At 40.9% G+C, this 21,181-nt stretch overlaps 1 protein-coding gene and 1 pseudogene across 1 annotated transcript in view; one reads left to right on the top strand and one right to left on the bottom strand.

Annotated features, from left to right (window-relative positions):
• Positions 1-1,151: 1,151 nt before the first annotated feature.
• Positions 1,152-1,810, bottom strand: LOC108282336 (annotated as a pseudogene).
• Positions 1,811-14,745: 12,935 nt separating this feature from the next.
• Positions 14,746-21,181, top strand: part of SLC35G1 (solute carrier family 35 member G1) — a 10,901-nt gene continuing 4,465 nt past the window's right edge. Inside the window, exons 1-2 of the mRNA XM_017498163.2 lie at positions 14,746-14,988; positions 19,743-19,923. Coding sequence (XP_017353652.1) covers positions 14,811-14,988; positions 19,743-19,923 — 359 coding nt within the window. The 5' untranslated portion in view covers positions 14,746-14,810. The remainder of the gene's footprint in view (positions 14,989-19,742; positions 19,924-21,181) is intronic.

Raw genomic sequence — 21,181 nt, 5'->3', positions numbered from 1 at the left:
AAAGAAAAAAAGAAAGAAGAGTGAGGGGAAGAAGTAGAAAAAGAATCAAGAGGATCTTTATATATATTTCTGGAGGCTCCAGAATAACGGAATTGACTTCCAGAATAACAGAACATTGTTAAGCTCTCAAAACCCTGCTATGTTTATAGGGCACGATTTGTGGAAATATACATTTCTGGAAATATACACTGCACTGAGAGACGAGTATATTACCTATAAGCTGCTCTGTGGCGAAGTAATAGTTTATTTCTAAGGTCTTCTTAGTTTGATTTGATCAAGACCAATAGGTCTGAACTTCTAGTGATCAAGTTCTATTATATCTTTCAGTGATGGGCTTCCAGAATGAAAAGTCAACATAATTGAGGAATCCAAAGATTCCACTTATTAAACTAAGTCTAGTGAAGCCATAGCATGAAAAAAGTTGCAATCATTTGGGATAAGTGGATGGTTTTATAAAACTAAAAGCAAAACATTGAAGACATGGAAAAATCATAAGTATGAAGTAGTAAGATACAAACATGACACAAGAATTACAAAAATTTTTGCCAGGTGAGATATCAGAACCCCAGCATCTAGAAGTGGTTGAGTTGCAGGTTGGTAAGAAGAATTTACTGACAACAGTATAGGTTTGAAAAAGGAAAGTTCTATTAGAAAGAAAGAACGTTGCCAGAGAGTGAAGCAGGGCACCTCAGTGAGAGGATAGAGTGCACTGTGGTCGATTTTTCCTTAGTAGTTATGAACTTTAAGGCAGGAGCTCGAGGGTAATTTGGACCATACTAGCCAATAGGCCATAATAAACGATTACATCCATAGTAATTTTGGTGCCTTAATGTCAGTAAAGATTGCACAGTGAGTTTTGGCATGGTATTCCAGAGTTGTATAGAAATTCTAGTTACCTACAAACTTTAAATTGAAGAGAGGCCTGGAACTGGATGCCAACTTTAGATACTAGGGAAGTTTAATTACTTCTAAATTCCTCAGATAAGGAGTTTTGCCTGTTTTGTGGTTAACAGATGATCTTTGCTTTCTTCTAAATTCCTCAGATAAGGAGTATTTGCCTCTGAGGCCTGATACTGGGTGGTTTTTGCTGTCCTCAATGTTTAAATCTCAGACTTGAGAAATGGCCTATACATAGCCTTCTAGGGGAGAAGAGAAATGCCTTAGATGTTCTGACAGCATTGCACCTCTGGTTTGTTTTGAGTGATTGATGGAACATGAATAGGAACCACATTGTTGCTTGGGGTCATGTTGTTTTGGGTCTGTCTGACCTTTGCTTCTGAGAAACAATGTGGGATATCCTGTTAGGATTGTCTGAAAAGTAGCTTCTACATTTGCAAAGTCTAGAGAAGATGTCTCACTGAATGACAAATCATTCTTTTCTGCAAAAGCTCTTGCTTCAACTCTAGGAACTTCCCTAAGATGATGTAAATCACTCTTATTTGTCCATGATAACACTACAACAATGTTACTATCAGCGTGATCTCTCAGTTCTTTCAACAATTTCTGTATATTTTCATATGTGAGATGTTCATCAAGGCCTTAAACCAATAAGGCACCTATATCTCCACGATGATATGCTTATGTTATAGCTTGGTATTATTCTTGCCCTGCTCTGTCCCATATCTGTGCCTTTATTGTTTTTCCATCAGTCTGGGTGTTTCTTGTTGTAAACTACTCAAATGGTGCTCTTGCTTTCCAGATTAAACTCATTTTGAGTAAATCAAGACAGGAGATTACTCTTTCCAACACCAGAGTCTCCAATGAGGATAACTTTAAAAAGGTAGTCATTCTCATTGTTGCAGGTGCCCATTGCACAACTGAGGAGTGAAGGGGTGGGAGCAGCAGTGGCATCTGTGAGACTAAGGGGGCATTGCTGCTCCTAATTTTCTACATTTGATGAAAGTATCAATCTGGAGATCCAAGGCCCTCAATGATGCTCAGGTAGGATAAAAACAGAGAAAACTACAAATTATATCAATATGTATTGACAAAAACTAATGACAAAAGGTTGCCAGACAGTGACCAAAGACTTAGATTACAACACTCAATTTCCTTTGAATACTTGGAAAGCTTTCTCAAGAAGGAAGGGTATAAACAAGCCCAGATTGCAAGGATTAGAAAAAAATATATAACTATTTAATGCCTAGCCATTGACAAACATTCACAAGCATCAGTACCACCCAGGAAAACATGACCTCACCAAACAAACTAAATAAGGCAGCAGTGACAAATTTCAGAGTGATGGAGATATGTAACCTTTCTGACAGAGAATTCAAAATAGCTGTTTTGAGGAAACTCAATGAAATCCAAAATAAAAAAGAAATTCAGAATCCTATCAGATAAATTTAGCAAACAGATTGAAATGATTAAAAAGCAGAAATAATTATCAGGCAGAAATTCTGGAGCTAGACAATGCAATTGACAAACTGAAGAATGCATCAGAATCTCTTAACAGAAGAATTGATCAAGCAGAAGAAAGAAATAGTGAGCTTGAAGACAGGCTATTTGAAAATACACAGTCAGAGAAGTCAAAAGAAAAAAGAATAACAGAAGAATGAAGCATGCTAACATGGTCTAGAAAATAGCCTCAAAAGATCAAATCTAAATTATTGGCCATAAAGAGGTAGTAAAGAGAGAGAATAGGGTAGTTTGTTCAAAGAGATAATAACAAAGAACTTCCCAAACCTAAAGAAAGATATCAATATTCAAGTACAAGAAGGTCATAGAACAACAAGCAGATTTAACCCAAATAAGACTACTTCAAGACATTTAATGGTGAAACTCCCAAAGGTCAAGGATAAAGAAAAGATCCTAAAAGTAGCAAGACAAAAGAAATAAATAACATATAAAGCAGTTCCGACATGTCTGGCAGCAGATTACTCAGTGGAAACCTTACAGGCCAGACGAGTGGTATGATATATTTAAAATGCTGAAAAGTTGGGTACCAGCCCAACCCCATATGTGGGTGCCCTTAGTCCTGGTGGTGACAAGGGATTGAGAAAAGAAAATAGAGACAGAGACGCAAGAGTAGTAGTTATAGCATGGGTCCAGGGGACCAACACAATCATGGAAAATGCGTTGGTCTTGAGCTCTGGGCTCCAACTCTTTTATTATGTGCACAATCTCATTGATCTTACGGGCGTGGAAAGGGAGGGTAAAGGAGTAGATAAGATAGTCAGGTGGAGAGCACTTGAGATCCTTAGAGAACCTAGGCAGAGCCTGAGGCGTTCCGTGATCTCTGCCCTGCAAGGCTTTTCTCCTCCTTGCCAGCTCCCATCTGCAAAGACCCTCGGGATCTTGTGAGCAGAGGTCGCCTCCCGTCTCAGGGATCTTTGCATAAGCCCTCTTTATGAAGCTCTTACACAGTTTCCATGTTGAGAAGGCATTTGTGAGACCAGAGCAGTATTCCCTGCTCTGCAACAACCCCGAGTTGTTCCCCGGTGTTACTGCGCTCTCAGATGGTCTTTACCTTAGGCCTTCTGTTGCTACTTGATTTCTAAATAACTGCACCCATAACATAGTTTAGTTTGGTGTATAAACTTCAGTGTGCTCTGAGCCAATCAAGCTTATAATTATTTAGCTAGAATTAACATACTGACCGTCTTAACCCACACTGAAAAATTTTTTTATCCTAGAATATTATATCCAGTGAAAAGATCTTTCAGACATAAAGGAGAAATAAAGACTTTATCAGACAAACAAAAGTTGAGTGATTTTTTTTTAAACACCAGACCTGTCCTATAAGAAATGCTAAAGGGAATTCAATCTGAAAGAAAGGGACATTAACAAGCAATAAGAAATTATCTGAAGGTACAAAACTTACTGGTAAGTAACAATAAGTATACAAACAAATAAAGAATATTATAACAGTGTAATTGTGGTATGCAAACTGCTTATATCTTGAGTAGGAAGACTAAAAAAGATGAACCTATCAAAAATAATAACCACAACTTTTTAAGACACAAAGAGTATAACAAGATATAAACAAAACAACAAAAAGCAAGGAGATAAAGTATTAAATTTTTATTAGTTTTCTCCTTGCTTGTTAGTTTATTTGTTTGATTTTGCAATCAGAGTTAGGTTGTCATCAGTTAAATAGGTTATAAGATGTTATTTGTGAGCCTCATGGCAACCTCGAATCAAATACCTACAACAAATACACAAAAAATATTAAAGAAAAAATCAAAACATACCACCAGAAAAAATCACTTCCACAAAAAGGAAGACAGGAAGAAAGGAAGAGAAGACCACAAAACAAACAGAAAACAAATAACAAAATGACATGAGTAAGTCTTTACTTACCATTAATAACACTGAAAGTAAATGGACTAAACTCTCCAATCAAAAGAGGTAGAGTGGCTACATGGATTAAAAACACAAAACAAAACAAGACCCAGTGATCTGCTGCCTCCAAAAAACACACTTTGCATATAAAGACACACATCGGCCAAAAATAAAGGCATGGAAAAAGATATTCCATGCAAATGAAAACCAAAAAAAAAGAGCAGGAGTAGCTATATCAGATAAAATAGATTTCAAGACAAAAACTATAAATACAGACAAAGATTATCTTATGGAAAAAGGATCATTATATAATGGAAAAAGGATTATATATAATCCTTTTATATAATGGAAAAAGGATTAATTCAGCAACAGGATATAACAATTGTAAATATAAATACACTCAACACTGGAGCACCCAGATATATAAAGCAAATATTTATTTATTTATTTACTGAGACAGGGTCTCACTCTGTTGCCCAGACTGGAGTGCAATGATGTGACCATGGCTCACTGTAGCCTTGACCTCCCAGGCTCAGGTGATCTTTCCACCTCAGCCACCCAGGTAGCTGGGACTATAAGCGCATGCCAGTATGCTCAGCTAATTTTCTGTGTTTTGTTGTAGAGACAGGGTTTTACCATGTTGCCCAGGCTGGTCTCAAACTCTGGACTCAAGTGACCCACTTGCCTTGGCCTCCAAAAGTGCTAGCATTAGAGGCATGAGCCACCACATCCAGCCTCAAGTCTTAAAAACATTAATAAAACTGAAATCATATAAAATATCTTCTCTGACCATAATGGACTAAAACTACACATCAATAACAAGAAGAACTTGGAAACTATACAAACACATGGAAATTAAACAATATGCTCCTGAATGACCAGTGGGCCAATGAAGAAATTAAGAAGAAAACCGAAAAATTCCTTGAAACAAATGAATGTTCACTGTCACCACTGTTATTCAACATGGGACTGGAAGTCCTAGCTAGAGCAATCAGACAAAAGAAGGAAGTAAATGGAAATTTTCAATGAAAATTGAAAAGGAAGAAGTCACATCATCTTTGTTTGCAGATGATATAATCCTATGTTTAAAGAAACTGAAAACACCACCAAAAAACTATTAGCGCCGATAAACAAATTCAGTGAACTTGCAGGATACAAAATCAACATACGAAAATCAGTAGCATTTCTACATGCCAACAGCAAACAGTCTGAAAAAGAAATCAAGAAAGTAATTCCATTACAATAGCTACAAATAAAATACTTAGGAACAAACTTAACCAAAGAAGTGAAAGATCTCCACAATGAAAACTATAAAGCATTGATGCAAGAAATTAAAGAGGACACAATAAAAGCAGAAAGGTATTCCATGTTCATAGATCAAACAAATCAATATTATTAAAATATCCATACTACCATAAGCAATCTACAGATTCAATATACTCCCTATCAAAATATCAATGACATTCTTCACAGATATAGAAAAAAAAATCCTAAAATTTATATGGAACCATAAAAGACCCAGAATAGCCAAAGCCATCCTGAACAAAAAGAACAAAACTAGAGGACACATATTACCTGACTCAAATTATAATATAGAGCTATGGTAACCAAAATGGCATGGTACTTGCATAAAAACGGACACATAGATCAATGGAACAGAATAGAGGACCCAGAAGTAAGCCCATATATCTACAGTGAACTCATTTTTGACAAAGCTTCTAAGAACATACACTGGAGAAAGGACAGTCTCTTCACTAAATGGTGCTGGGAAAACTGGATATTTATATATAGAAGAATGAAACTAGACCACTATCTCCACCATATAGAAAAATAAAATCAAAATGGATTAAAGACTTAAATTTTAAGACCTCAAACTATGAAACTGCTAAAATAAAACTGGAGAAACTCTCAAGGACATTGGTCTGGGCAGAAATTTCTTCAGTAGTACCCCAAAAGCACAGGCTGCCAAAGCAATGTAGGACAAAGAGGATCACATCAAGTTAAAAAGCTTCTACACAACAAAGGAAATGATCATCAAATTGAAGAGACAACCCAAAGAACGGGTGGAAATATTTGTAAAATACCCATCTGGCAAGGGATTAATAACCCAAATATATAAAGAGCTCAAACAACTCAATAGGAAACAAATTTAGTTCTCTGATTTTAAAATGTGCTTAAGATCTGAATAGACATTTCTCAAAAGAAGGCATCAAATGGCAAACAGGTATATGAAAAGGTGCTCAACATCATTGATCATCACAGAAGTACAAATTAAACCTACAATGAAATATCATCTCACCCAGTTAAAATAATTTTTATAAAAAAGTCAGGCAAGCCGGGCGCGGTGGCTCAAGCCTGTAATCCCAGCACTTTGGGAGGCCGAGGCGGGTGGATCATGAGGTCAAGAGATTGAGACTATCCTGGTCAACATGGTGAAACCCCGTCTCTACTAAAAATACAAAAAATTAGCTGGGCATGGTGGCACGTGCCTGTAATCCCAGCGACTCAGGAGGCTGAGGCAGGAGAATTGCCTGAANCGTGCCTGTAATCCCAGCGACTCAGGAGGCTGAGGCAGGAGAATTGCCTGAACCCAGGAGGCGGAGGTTGCGGTGAGCTGAGATGGCGCCATTGCACTCCAGCCTGGGTAACACGAGTGAAACTCCATCTCAAAAAAAAAAAAAAAAAAAAAAAACAAAAAAAAAAAAAAAAAAAAAAAGTCAGGCAATAATGAATGTGGGTGAAGATGTGGAGAAAGGCAAATCCTCACACAATATTGGTGGGAATGTAAATTAGTACAGGCACTATAAAAACAGTAGGAGGTTCCTCAACAAACAAAAACAGAACTATATGATTTATCAACCCCACTGCTAAGTGTATACCCCAAAGAAAGAGAATTAATATATCAAAGAGATATCTATCCTCTCATGTTTATTGCGGCAGAATTCACAACAGCCAGGATTTGGAATCAACCTAAGTACCCATCAACAGATGAATGGATAAAGAAAATGTGGTACATATACACAATGGAATACTTTTCAGTCATAAAAAAGAGTAAGATTCTGTCATATGCAATGACATGGTTGGAACCGGAGGACATTATGTTAACTGAAATAAGCCAGGCACAGAAAGACAAACTTCACATGTTCTCACTCATTTGTGGGAGCTAAATTTAAAACAATTGAACTCATGGAGACAGAGGGTAGGAGGATGGTTACCAGAGGCTAGGAAGGGTGGTGGGGGCAGGGGTAGGAAATGGGGATGGTAAGTAGGTACAAAAATCTACTTAGATACAATGAATATGATCTCGTATTTGACAGCACAAAAGGGTGACTACAGTCAGCAATAATTTATTACATATTTTGGGATAACTAAGGGAGTATAATTGGAATGTTAGTAACACGAAGAAATAATGAATTCTTAAGTTGATGGATTTACCCTGATGGGATTATTATACATTATGTACCTGTATCAAAATATCTCATCTACTCCATCAATATATGCACCTACTATGTACCCATAAAAATTGAAAATAAAAGTTAAAAATATAAAATAAAACATACACGACATAAGGCTGATCATCTTAAAAAAAAAATTGCCAGAGAAAACAGTAGATCAGAGATAGTATTAACACTGATTTCTCATCAGAGACAAGTCAAGACAGAAGAAAACAGAACAAGATTTTTAAGGTCTTGAAAGAAAAAAACTGTAAACCTCTAACTGTATATCCAACACATGTGTTCCTCAAAACACAAAATGGAAATACATTTTTTAGACAAACAAAAACAGAGTATTTGTTGCCAGCAGATCTACTCTACAAAAAATGTTTTAACAGTTCCTCAGGCTGAAGGAAAATGAAACCACATGCATCACATAGAAACATAGTTCTAAACAAAGGAATGAAGAGTTTCAGAAGTGGTAAATATTTGAGTACACGTAAAAGATTTTTCTCCTCATTTTTTAATCTCCTTCAAAGATAACTGACTGTCCTAAACGAAAACTAACAATTCATACATGTAAAGAAACGTATAACCTATTTCTTCCTCTCTATCCTTTAAGCAAGCTGTTGTTATAATTGTCACGCATTTTATCTAAATCTATGACAAATATAAATACACACATACTACTGAGGCTGAAGGAAATATGGACCTTGGCAGAACTGGAATCGCCTAGAGGCATTTGTTGTTTTAGGGCAGTAACGGTTAAGAACTTGGGCTTGGGGCCAGTCATGGTGGCTCACGCCCAGCGCCTTTAGGAGGCTGAAGTGGAAGGATTGCTTGAGGCCAGGAGTTCAAAAGTAGCCTGGGCAACATAGGAAGACTCTGTCTCTAAAAGGAAAAAATATATATTTTAATCAGCTAGGTCTGGCTATGTGTACCTGTAGACCTAGCTACTCAGGAAGCTGAGGCAGGAGGATCCCTTAAGCCCAGGAGTTTGAAGCTGCAGTGAGGTGGGAGGATTGCTTGAGCCCAGGAGTTTAAGAATGGCTGGGGCAATATAGGGAGACCTTGTCTCTACAAAAATTGAAAAATTAGCCAGGTGTGGTGGCATGTACCTGTAGTCCCAGCTAATATACAAATACACAAAGCAAATATACGTGGCTTTGTACGTAAGTGGAACTTCTTGGGTGCTTTCTATCCTTACTACCACAGAAGTAGGGGACTAGAATGCTTTGCAGTTTGGTATTGGAATTCCTACTCACTGACACTTGGCTTAAGCCTTCTTCCTCTTTGAGGTCTCATATTAGAAATTAACATTTGCCCTTTTCGTTTGACAGAATCAGGAGTTGGAGGAACATCCAGTAATGTGTACATAGAAATGGAGCAGGCAGCAAGAAGGAGCAGAGGAAGAATAGCAGAGTGCCTGAGGCATGCAGATGATTCAGGAAGGGACTAACATTAGGTCTGAGTTATATGTAGTTATTCACCTTGAAAATTGCCTATGAATAGCCTCCATCCCCTGTGGGACCCAGCTGAGACTCATACTTCAGACAATAGAAATGAGTTAGAGAGAGCTCAGAGCTGTAGACCCTGGAGTGTGACTGCTCTTATAGCAGATTAGGACAGAGGTTGGCTTCTGTTAATATCATTATAAAAACTGCCTTTCTTCTTTATTTCATAGCATTTACTCTAGGAAAGTTAAGATGCTGGAGAGACACTATAAGCCTAGTGCACATCACACATCACACAGCACCACTGTAGTGTGGAAGGTCGTCATTGAGTATTGCCATTGCAATGGTCTCAGGGTTTAAACCAGAACATTGAGAAAGAAACTATGCTCTAATGAGGTCCTCTCAGAAACCCGCAATCCTGGCAATTCAGCTCTCTGGACGAACAGTAGAGCAGAGTTGTCAGGACCACCCACCTAGGTGTCTGATGATCTTGGGTTTCAATCCTACCTATGGCCTCACTATCAGTGTGATTTTGGGCAACTTGTTTAACATCTCTAAGTCTCAATTTTCTCATCTATAAAATGAGGATGATAAAATGCATACTTTTTTTTTTTTTTTTTTTTTTTTTGGGACGGAGTTTCGCTCTTGTTACCCAGGCTGGAGTGCAATGGCGTGATCTCGGCTCACTGCAACCTCTGCCTCCTGGGTTCAGGCAATTCTCCTACTTCAGGCTCCTGTGTAGCTGGGATTACAGGCACACGCCACCATGCCCAGCTAATTTTTTGTATTTTTAGTAGAGATGGGGTTTCACCACGTTGACCAGTATGGTCTTGATCTCTTAAAATGCATACTTTTTAAAAGAGGGTACTTACTGTCAAGTGCTCTACAAGTATTGTCTTATTTTATCCTCTCAGCAACAGCTAGATATTATTATTATTCTACTTTATAGGTGTGAAAAACAGAGGCTCAGAGCAACGGGCTGTCATGTGTCTGAGGTCACAAGGCTGGTAAGTGGTACAGCCAGAACTGGACCCTGGGCATTCTGACTCCAGAGCCTTGCTTTTAACTATTAAGCAAAACTGCCAGATAAAGTTCTCCTGAGTATTAAATGAACTGATGAGCTCAATAGTGCTTGGCACATTTTGATTCTTTCATAAACGGTAATTATCAAAATGAGAGTTGAGTGGAATCCAAATCCCAAGTCATGACAAATCTGGAGTTAAAGTGAATTTTGTAGCAACATTCAGGGCCAAGTCCAAACCTGAGGCACCCTCACTTGCAGAGAATTTATAAACAGGAAGTTCTCAAAGAAAGATACAAGTTCCCTGGGGTGTCAGAAATCATTTTTACAGAAGCTGCCTTTTGTAACATGGGAACAGATCAGAGAGTAGGAAAGCAAGGAAGAACTGGAGAATGCCCTGGTCACATTGTCAGGGCTCCCTTGAAAGGGAGCATTCTGACTCCTGGCCCAATCTGTCCAACGGGAGAGAAGAGAGAGCCTGGAGCTAAACGAGTGCCACTCCCCTGCGCATGGATTTTTTAGGATACTAAGTAATGCTAGCATCATTTTTTCATTTCTCCATCATCCCCCCACCCCATCCCCATGAGGTCCTGAGGCTTGTCTCTTTTGCCTGCCACTCCACCACTCCTAAGAACTGTAAGAGGTCCAGTGTGGGCACTCAAACAACACTAGCTGAATGTGTTACCTAAAAAATGATATGAAGATAAAGATAAATATATTAGGGACCAGAATGGAAAATTGTCATATCTTTTTAAAGATGGAACACAGGACTTCAAAGAAACTTCAAAAATCTAATAAGGGCTTTAAACTGTCTGCAGAGATTAAAGTTCAAACTCTCAGAAGGGTTTTCCCTGGCATTTTTTTAACCCCTTAAAAATTTTAACAAAATACACATAAAATTTACCATTTGAACCATTTTAAATGTACAACTCAGTGGCATTAAATGCATTCACACTGCTGTATAACCATCACCACAATCCATCCACAGATCTCTTTCACCATCACAAACTGAAACACCATTCCCATTAAACACTAACTCCCATTCCTTCGTCATCCTAGCCCCTGGGAACCATTATTCTACTTTCTGTCTCATGAATTTGACTATGCTAGGCCCTGGTAATAAATGGAATAATACAATTTGTCTTTTATGTGTGGTTTATTTACTCAGCATAATGTCTTCTAGGTTCATCCATGTTGTAGCATGTCAGAATTTCATTTCTTAAGACTGAATAATATTCCATTGTATGCTTTCTACCACATTTTGCTTACCTGGTCGTCCACCGACGGACATTGGATTTGTTTCCAGCTTTTGGCAGTTGTGAATAATACTACTGGGAAAATGAATGTACAAGTATCTGTTCAGGTTTGTGCTTTCAATTCATCTGGCAATATATACCCAGAAGTAGAATTGCTGGATCATATAGTAACCATGTCTAATTTTTGGAGGAGCCATTCCTGGCATTTTTTTCTGTTAATATTTTCAGACTCAGCTCCTACTTATTTGAATAGTTTATTTTGCCTCTCCAGTGTTCTATACTACATTTATCCCACATGATCTCTCTTTTGCTGGTCCCCTCTTTCATTTACTACCAAGATTATCTAGAAATATGACCTTATGTTCCGCAGTACAAATTTTTCCCAAAATAAAACATTAGGGCTGTTTGGAACAAACTGTCGTTTCCCAGGTCATATCATAAGGTACATTAGTTTAAAAGGTAAGAATCCTCTGGAGTTAATTTTTGTATAAAAAAAAAAAAAAAAAAAAAAAAAAAAAAAAAAAAATTTTAAAAAAAAAAAAAAAAAAAAAAAAAAAAAGAAAGCAGTCCTTCAAATCAGTACCAAGTTATCAATATGTTATGAATCAGGTGACATACTAGAAAGATAGTTCCTGACTTACAAATGTCTCACCTAGGAACATCCCTGACATGCAAAGAGCAGTGGAAATCAGAAGTCTGGTTCTTCCTGGAAGTACCTGGAAGTCTCTACCTGCTGCCATGGGGATGGTGAGGATCTTGGACTTTCAGTGCTTAGCAGGGACAGGTAAAACTTGTCTCTTCTCCACTTTCATCTTCCCTCTTCCTTCTTGACACCAGAGCTATGGGAGAGCCATCCTCACTGTGGCTACCCGGTATCACGGTGAGAGCTCCTGTTCTCACTGGAAGATTGAGTCACCTCGGAAACAGAGGAGTGTCTGCTGGAACACTGCACAATTTTGCATACAGAAACAATGCTCTTTCACATTTAGTCAATGAGTTCTGCACATTCCATCTCCTAGCCACCTCAAAATCCATCTTTCCTCCTTGCCTTCTCTACCTGGGGTCAGAATCTCATCTAGGCCACTGCAATAGGCTCTGAACTAGTTTCCTCCACAGTCAGGATTTCTGCTCTATCCTGCACACTATGGAGAAGATCTACCTCTCAGTAGCTCAATATCATTATCATCACCAAAGACCTGAAATATCAATCCTCAAGGGAGGATTTTTGTACTTTTAGTAGAGATGGGGTTTTGTCATGTTGGCCAGGCTGGTCTCAAACTCCTGACCTCAAGTGACCTGCCCGCCTTGGCCTACCAAGTGCTGGAATTACAGGCATAAGCCACCACACCCAGCCTGGTCCGCACTTTTCTCATCGGTTGCCTTTTACGTCTGCATGGCTCTCAGCTAAATGGGAGAATGAATACAACTGGTACCATTTATATATGAAGGTCAGCAGTGGAGGGGAAGGAAGTTCAAGGAAACAAACTGCACATACAAGATCATCTTACCACCTTTAGTCACCCTGGTCCACAATGGTGGAGTATCCATTTTCTTTCCTTCTCCCATTTTTAGGATAGTGTCGAACGTGGAGCAGTCAGGGTACTTCCTTCTCCAATCATTACACTTCTTTCTTCCTTACCTCACTTCCTAGCCACAGTCTTCACCATTTAAAGATGGGGGGGGAGAGGGACTCTTCAAACCCTTTCCACATCTAAATCTTAGAATGCAATTGCAAAACTGCACTTGACTTTCCAGATGTTTGGAGAAGCTTCCTGGTTCTTGCTTTATAATCATGATCTACTGCCCTCACCTGAATTTTCCCTATCTAAAACAACGACGACAAACCTGTTGCATATATAAGTAGCCTTCAATTATTTTAAAATTATTATTGTGTTTTTCTGTTAGAGACATAGTCTATATTGCCCAGGCTAGTCTCAAACTGCTGAGCTGAAGCAGTCCTTCCACCTCGGCCTTCCAAACTGCTAAGCCACCATGCCCAGCCTTAAATTCTCTTTTAAGACAAAGCAAAAGTATGTGTTAATCAAGTTAGAATTCTGGTGACCATTTGTATCAGTTTGCCTAGGACAGTCCCAATTTATGCCTATTGCCCGGTATAATTTTTAGAAGAGCTCCTTTTACTCTTAAAAAAAAGTTCCACTTTGGAGGATAAATTATATGCTTACCCTAGTTTAAAATACAGATTGATTTTCTAGCATAGTGTTTTCCAGGTGATATGATTTTGCCCACATAATTGCATTTTATTTACATAACTAGTCTGCGAAGCAGGAAGGGAAACACTTGATCTCTATTAAATAAAGGAGGTAATCAAGGTTACGAGGGGTAGAGTGGTGACTAAGGTCACACAGTCAGGGCCAGAACCTAGGATTCCTGACTTCAGGTCTGATACTGTTTCAGCTGTGGATCACTATGTGCAAATGTCTGAGTAAAAGCAAACTTCACTCTCTTGTCTGGAGATCTGCTTGGCATTGGACTTAGAAGTTTAGATATGTTCATCCTTGCACAGAGGCTGTCCTTCCACACATAAAGGAAGCAAAGAGATGGAAGAATTATTAGTGAAGCAAAAAGAGGCTGTTAGTGAATCCCAGGGGCCAAATGACATATCTTTTACCGGGTCTAATCATATTACTTGAATCTTACATCTGGCCAAATTAGGATGTCTCCATTTAAAAAAAGAAAATAAAACCAAAGATCAATAATGTATGGCTACTCTTGCAAAGAATGCAAAGAAAATATAAATAGATTCTGGTTAGTCTTATAGATATATTTTCCTATGGTTACACACTAATTCATTCTTAAAAATAACCAGCAAAATTCTACCTTCCTTGGTAAGTGGCAAAGAGACAACACGTGGGCGGGCGACCTTGACCATTTAAAGATAAGCAGAGTGCTTTGTAAAATCTTCAGGGTATCCCAGAGGTGCTGAATGCGTGGCTACACCAATAAATAAACGCCCACTCTTTGAACCTCCTGAAAAGGTGGCCACAGGACACGCGGGCGCCGGGGCTGGGAACCCAGGGACCTTCCTTGTCTGTTCCCTGACAGACCGGTTCAGTGCGACTTGCCAAGAATGGCTCCAAGCAGCTGGGCCGTCTAGCCTGACCACAGCAGAGGGATGGCTGCCTCAGGGCCAGCTGTGGGCGCCGCAGCCCTATGAGGGAGGCGGCGGGTCTCTCCAGGTTAAGCGGCCAGCGGAGGACGCGCTCGGTCCCCTGGGGGAGGGTGCGGGAGGGCCGTGCGCGCATGCGCACGGGCGCCATCGCTCGCCGGAAGAGCCCGCAGCCCGGGCGCTGCTGCTGGCGCCAGACGGCTCGCCGGCGGCTGGTAGAGCGCGAGCAGCGAGATGCAGCCCCAGGACAACGCCGGGGCCGCGGAGCTGGAGGAGCCCGGGCTGCCGCTGACGGACGATGCACTCCAGGGCGTCAGTGAGGAGGCGGCGGCCGCCGAGGCAGCGGGGGCGCCAGACCGCGGCAGATGCTGGCTCTGCCGTTCCTCGCCGTGTTGCTCGCGCGCGGAGCCGGGTGAGTGCTCGGTGTGGACCCGGCGTGGGTCTCGCTCTGGGGCCCCGAGCGGGCGCGGGCGGATTGGGGTCCCCGCAACCCGGGCGCAGGGCCCACCGCGCCTCCGTCCCTACCCTGCCCGGGGCTCGGGAAAACCCTCGAGCTGTCAGCTGGGGGGCTGCAAAGCGGAATTCCCGGCGCCTCCGCCGGCGCCAAGACGGGAGAAACTTTCCGATTGTTTGCAACCCTTTTGGGATAACCAGGCTGCTCCTGTAATTATCGTCGGGGCAGTGCTGTGGAGTCAGATTGCAGTTTGACGTGCCCTCTCCGAGGTCGTAGGTAGGGGGTCAGCGAGAAAGGCCATCCTGCAGTGGGGTGAGGTTGGGAAGAAGCTGACCCTGAAAAGTGATCCCGGTGGTTAAGGGTGCTCTCCGAAAAGGAAGTTGAAAGGCATTGACTCTAGAAAAAAATGTTCGTCCTAGAATTTTAGAATCGTGGAAAGGCAGAGATAAATGGGACCACTAGTTTTTAACCTTTAGGGATACAAAGACTTTTTAGCAAATGTTGCAGAACAAGGCGTATCTTGTTAAGGAGCTCACAACCTTGTCCCCAAAGCCGAGGACCCTTCGTGAAGAACCCTTTATGTACAGTCCCCCTACTTCGACACATAAGGAAAGTGAGGCCCAGGAAGGCTTTGGGATTTTCGTTTGTTTTGTCTCCTCCAAGATCTGGAATGTGGGGGTGAGATGAGTCCAGGGAGCATCAGGCTTAGGATCCCAGCTTACTATATACCGCCCGAGGGTCCTTTCCAGTGGCCACAAGTGCTGCCTCAAGCACATCCCTCTTAGAAGTCGACCATCTACCAGGAGCAGCTTCCTGCAAGAAGAAAATAGGCAGATCTCCTTTTAGGACAGTTACACGGCCTGCACCACTTTGCCTCTGGGTCATCTCCCCTAAGTCTGACGCTGGATTTCTGTTACTCTCCTCTCACTCCGCTTTTCCCTCCTCCCTTTTGCACTTTCCCCAAGTTAGACAAACTCTAGGAAGACTATTCTTGCTCCATTTCTGTCCTAAATGCAAACCGAAATGATCAGACTTTTATAAACATTTATAAACGGGCTGGTGCCTCTAGAGCCGGGATTGTGCCAAGCTGAATTGAACAGATAAGCAGCCTTTGAAAAGGTCAGTTTCTCACCTATCACTCTCTGGCTGAATGTCCTTCTGGTGGAATGCTGAATCAGTCCATGCAAACTCTTCAAGTTTCCCTTTTTTGTGAATGGAAGAGCAGTTCTCTACACTCACGCAGCTCATGGCAAGATGAGAAACTTATGTGAGTGCATCTGAGAATCTTGTGGGGTGTTTAACTTCAAAGAAAGTTGCTACCAATAAGACTTAGTTATTGTAAGGTGACAGGGTAATCTCTTGGAAAGAAAGTTGCCATAAAAACACTTTACTATTACCATTGAACTTTGTGACACCTCTTGTTCTGCTTTTCTCAACAAAGCTTTTTTCAAGTTCTGGTTGGAACTGTTACCCATATGTCTTACATTCTTGGATAATCTTAACAGATAGCATAGAGCTGTCCCAAGACATCTCCTTACTTTCCTCAGGGACAGTGTGAGTCTTAGACTGAAGCAAGGAGAAGTAGTTGTCTTAGGCCTGTGCCTCACATCCTCCTGGAAGGAGTTAGTGATCTAGTGTAGCAGTGGTTCTCAAACCAGTGGAGACTTTTAGAGTTACAGAGATTCTATTTCAGTAGGTGTGAGATGGGGCTTGGGAATTAATTTTTTTGGAGATAGGGTCTTATTCTGCCACCCAGGTTGGAGTGCAGTGGTGTGATCACAGCTCACTGCAGCCTCGACCTCCCAGGCTTACTGGATCCTCCCATCTAAGCCTTCTGAGTAGCTCGGACCACAGGCGCATACCACCGCACCAGACTAACTTAAAAATACTTTTTGCATTGATGAAGGGGTCTCCCTATGTTGCTCAGGCTGGTCTCAAACTCCTGGGCTCAAGAGATCCTCCCACCTTGGCTTCCCAAGGTGCTAGGATTACAGGTATGAGCCACCGCAGCAGAGAATTAAATTTTTAAGTGTTACTCAGGTGATTCTAATTCTCAACCAGGATTGTGAATCACCAGCTTAAAGGAGAGGATAGAGAAGCTGAGCAACTTTTCAGTTTTCTTCTAAGTGAGGAAATCATACCACGGCCAATTACTTAATTTAAGTAATTTGAGTTACCAAATTATTAGATAAGCTTTCAGTGAGATGTGGACATGGAACATAAACGAATGCCTCTTTCAATTATGCTAGCCTTGCTCATCTCTATCGACAGGTTTGGAATGATTTACTAAGAGACTGAAGTTTGTCTGAGTGGAACCAGTCCTCACCCTCATTAACGAATCATCAAATGCAGCAAGGCCTTCTAATCTCTGCCCCTTCCCAGTGGGAAAGCATGAGCCTTAAGTGTTTATAGACAAGAAAATATGTGTATATGTGTTTTAAGGGAAAAGGTCACTAGGGCCAAGGGTATGAAATTACATCTTTAAAGAGTTAAAATATTTAATGTTAAGTTAAAATATTCCTGGGGAAAAATTAACAAGTTTATATTGGAGAAGATACTTGAAACAGAGCAGGGAGATGTTTTCTGTTCTTGATCTTCTTGTTCTGTTCTGTTTGAGGGTGGAGGTTCTATGTATGGGTTGAATTTCTTTTAAGAAAAACTGTCTTATTTGGACCTGAATTCTGAAATTTCAGAGGCCAAGCCCCAAGGATGACCACAGCCAAGGCATATATTTTGTGGTGCTTCTCTTGGAACTATTCTAAAGCTTCCTTCTCATGGGCTGAGTATGTGCAGTTTGTTTCTGCAATATGTACAGAACAGAATGAGGTTTCTGGCATCTTAAGGGAAGGGTGACTGTTAGTTCCAAAGCAGTATCCTCAGCTGTGCACCTAGAACAGGAAGAGGTAGAGACCCCTGATGAGAATAGTGCTCTTGAACACAAGGCCAGGGTGTAGAATGCCTGGGAAAGCCTGTGCACCAGCATACTTTGGTCCCAATTTGCAAAGTCATGTAATTGACCTGAGGATGTGTAAATGTATTACCTGGGGTTTATATTTATCAGAGAAGGGCATTTTAAAAAACATTATTACACAATGCTGTTTTATAGCTATCACATTGTAAAGTCCTAGATTGGAATAATATGAGTTTTCCTACAAATTGTTCATAGCCACTCGCCCTTCAGTTCCACTGTGCTCTTAATCAATGAGGGCCATGTCAGGCCTCCACGTGCAAGCCAGGGCCCAGAAAGTCTAAAGTCCTGCCTGCCTCTGAAGTCCTGCCTGCCTCGGCTGATCACCCCCACCCCCACCCCCACCTGCATTTGCCATTATCCCTGATCTCCCAGCTCAGCCGAGCTTCGCCTGATAGAAGCTTCCCCTCACCCTACCCTACCATCTTAATTACTCTTATCCCACCCGTCATTGCAACTGAACTTATGGTAATGTATACTCCTCGCCCCTACCCCCACCGCTGTAACTGATCTTACTCTGTAACTTTCCACTGCCTACTCCAAACCTATAAAACCAACTCCTATCCCACTGCCCTTCGCTAATGCCCTTTTCAGCCTTAGCCCACCTGCTTCAGGTGAATAAACAGCCATATTGCTCACACAAAGCCTGTTTGGGGGAGTCTCTTCATTCAAAGCGCCCATTTTTAACAGGCCAGTTGTGTTTCCTTTTTATCCTCAACGCTGTTTTTGTGTTTATTTCAAGAAAGGTATCTGCAGTGTGTGGTTTTAGCGTCCACCCTGCTTCCTTTACTCTCCTCTGAATGACAGAGGAGTAAGACTGCAAGCAGGTTCTACTCCTGTGTAGGAAACTCAGACATAGGAAATGACTAAACAAACATTTAAAGCTCACACAGGTTGTCATTAATGACTGAATACTTGATGCTCTGGAGAAAGCATGGGTTTCCTGTTTCAGATTAAGCCAAGAGTAGGGATTAGATGGCAGTTCTGTACAAAGCGCTTTGGATCCAGAGGGCTAGATAACCCACACCCTTTCCTTGAGGAGTTTGTGCCCTGAAGCATGAAAAGTTAAATACAGATTTATTAACAGTTCAAAATAACAAAATGGAGAACCTTCCCAGATTATGCTGTTGCCAATAGTGTTAGACTCATGAGTCCTTCCCTGACGTTCTCTCATCATCTTTCATTCACTGAATGTTTATCCAGTGTCTTCCATGTGCCAGGCACGAACAAGACAGCAAGATCCCAGCCCTGGAGGAGCTCATAGACTTGTGGGGGGAAGTCGGATAATCAATAGATAACGGTATAACTCAATTATAACCCATTTTCCAGAAAAGAACACTTTCTTCATAAATCGAAGTTTGCCAGTAAAATGGCGTAAGGTATCATTTGGAAGGGTTTTTTTACTTGCCATCTTGACAGGTGTTTCTTAAAGATTTCTCTCACCATCTTGGCAAGCGTTCTACTTTATTGACTTGTAAGTGAGGAATGATTCTTCAGCGAGCCATAGGAAATCCATTTTATAGGGCAAAACGGCATTTTAAAAATTCAGGTTTAAATTGTTGTCCTCATCTATGGTTCTTCATAATTGATGGGGAAAATGGTACAGGCCCAAAGAAATGATATGCTTAGGAAGTAATACAGCCTGTTAACCTTTGACACTGTTCCATTTTTCTCAATTTTTAAGTGAAAAATAATAAAACGTACACTTGGAAGCAAGGACTAACCAGAATTTAATCTTTTTCAGAAGCCAAGAAGAAAGCACCCTGTCCTGGACTTGGCTTGTTTTACACATTATTGTCTGCCTTCCTTTTCTCAGTGAGCTCTTTATTTGTTAAAAAAGTGCAAGACGTCCATGCTGTAGAGATTAGTGCATTTCGATGTGTGTTCCAAATGCTAGTTGTTATCCCTTGCTTAATATACAGAAAGTAAGTATTTCTTTAACTACAAAATAGAAGATACTAATAAATGTGTATATATCTTTTCACCTGCCTCTAATACTTACTCTACAGTATCTGTTTTATCCCTGTCATACACTTACTAGTTCCTATGCCCCTTGACTCTGATTAATGAAAAGTCATAAGCAACCACCCACTGAAGATTCTACCGCAAGCATATACCACATACCCAACAAAGTGGGGAGAAAGAAACTTTGTTGTTTACCACCTCCCCGTTTGAAAACAGAGCTTTCTTTGTGTAATTCCCCCTGTCTTGTACCACCCTCCCTTCTTTCCTTTGGCATAACTACTGTTTAGAAAAAAAAAAAAAAAATGAAAAGAAGTAGTAGTGTATCCTAGTGTCAGAAGTTTCTTTAGAACAGGCTGCCCTTTTACCAGGGCAAATAGAAGATTGTAGTAATAATATTTAGATCTTCCTCAAAAGGTAATAGGGGTAACCCTGAGCAAGATTACTTCTGTATTCAGTTTCCTCTATGATACTGTGTGACCTCTGCCCTACAAGGTGATTCCAAGGGTCAAATAAGATTTATTATAGGGCGGAATGCCTTGTGTATATTGTACAGTGTATGAAAATTGTCTCTATTCTGTCCTCTCTGTTCTCTCCTCACCCAATTCCTCTTCTCCTTCCCTATTGAACTCCCCACCCTCCCTGGGTTAAAATTATGCCTCCTTCAACCATTGTAACCTCCACACACCTCTGTATTTAGAACCCTGGAGAGAGACCAGTTGGGTCCTTGGTGTCTGCCTAGCTCTTTGTCTCTTTGGGCAAAAAAGTCTATACCCCAAATTAAAACCTTTAGTCACTTGTCAAAAAAGTCTCCTTATATCTCTAACATGGTGCAGATTCACTTAGAATAGTTTCACTCTATATCCTGAGGATTTGTTGGGAAAAGTGAAAATCTTCTATTATTGCCAGAAATTCCTGTCATTGTGGACAAGTCACACTATTTTAAGAAATGATGTTGTGTGTGGGAGGGGGGCGGGGAATAAAAAAAATAAACAACAAAAAAAGAAATGTGCCGGGCGCGGTGGCTCACGCCTGTAATCCCAGCACTTTGGGAGGCCGAGGCGGGTGGATCACGAGGTCAAGAGATCGAGACCATCCTGGTCAACAGGGTGAAACCCCGTCTCTACTAAAACTACAAAAAATTAGCTGGGCATGGTGGCACGTGCCTGTAATCCCAGCTACTCAGGAGGCTGAGGCAGGAGAATTGCCTGAACCCAGGAG

The sequence above is a fragment of the Cebus imitator genome, unplaced genomic scaffold (assembly GCF_001604975.1).
Source record: "Cebus imitator isolate Cc_AM_T3 unplaced genomic scaffold, Cebus_imitator-1.0 Scaffold238, whole genome shotgun sequence".
Lineage (NCBI taxonomy): Eukaryota > Metazoa > Chordata > Mammalia > Primates > Cebidae > Cebus > Cebus imitator.
Note: the sequence above shows the minus strand (reverse complement) of the source record. Positions and strands in the feature narration are given on the sequence as shown.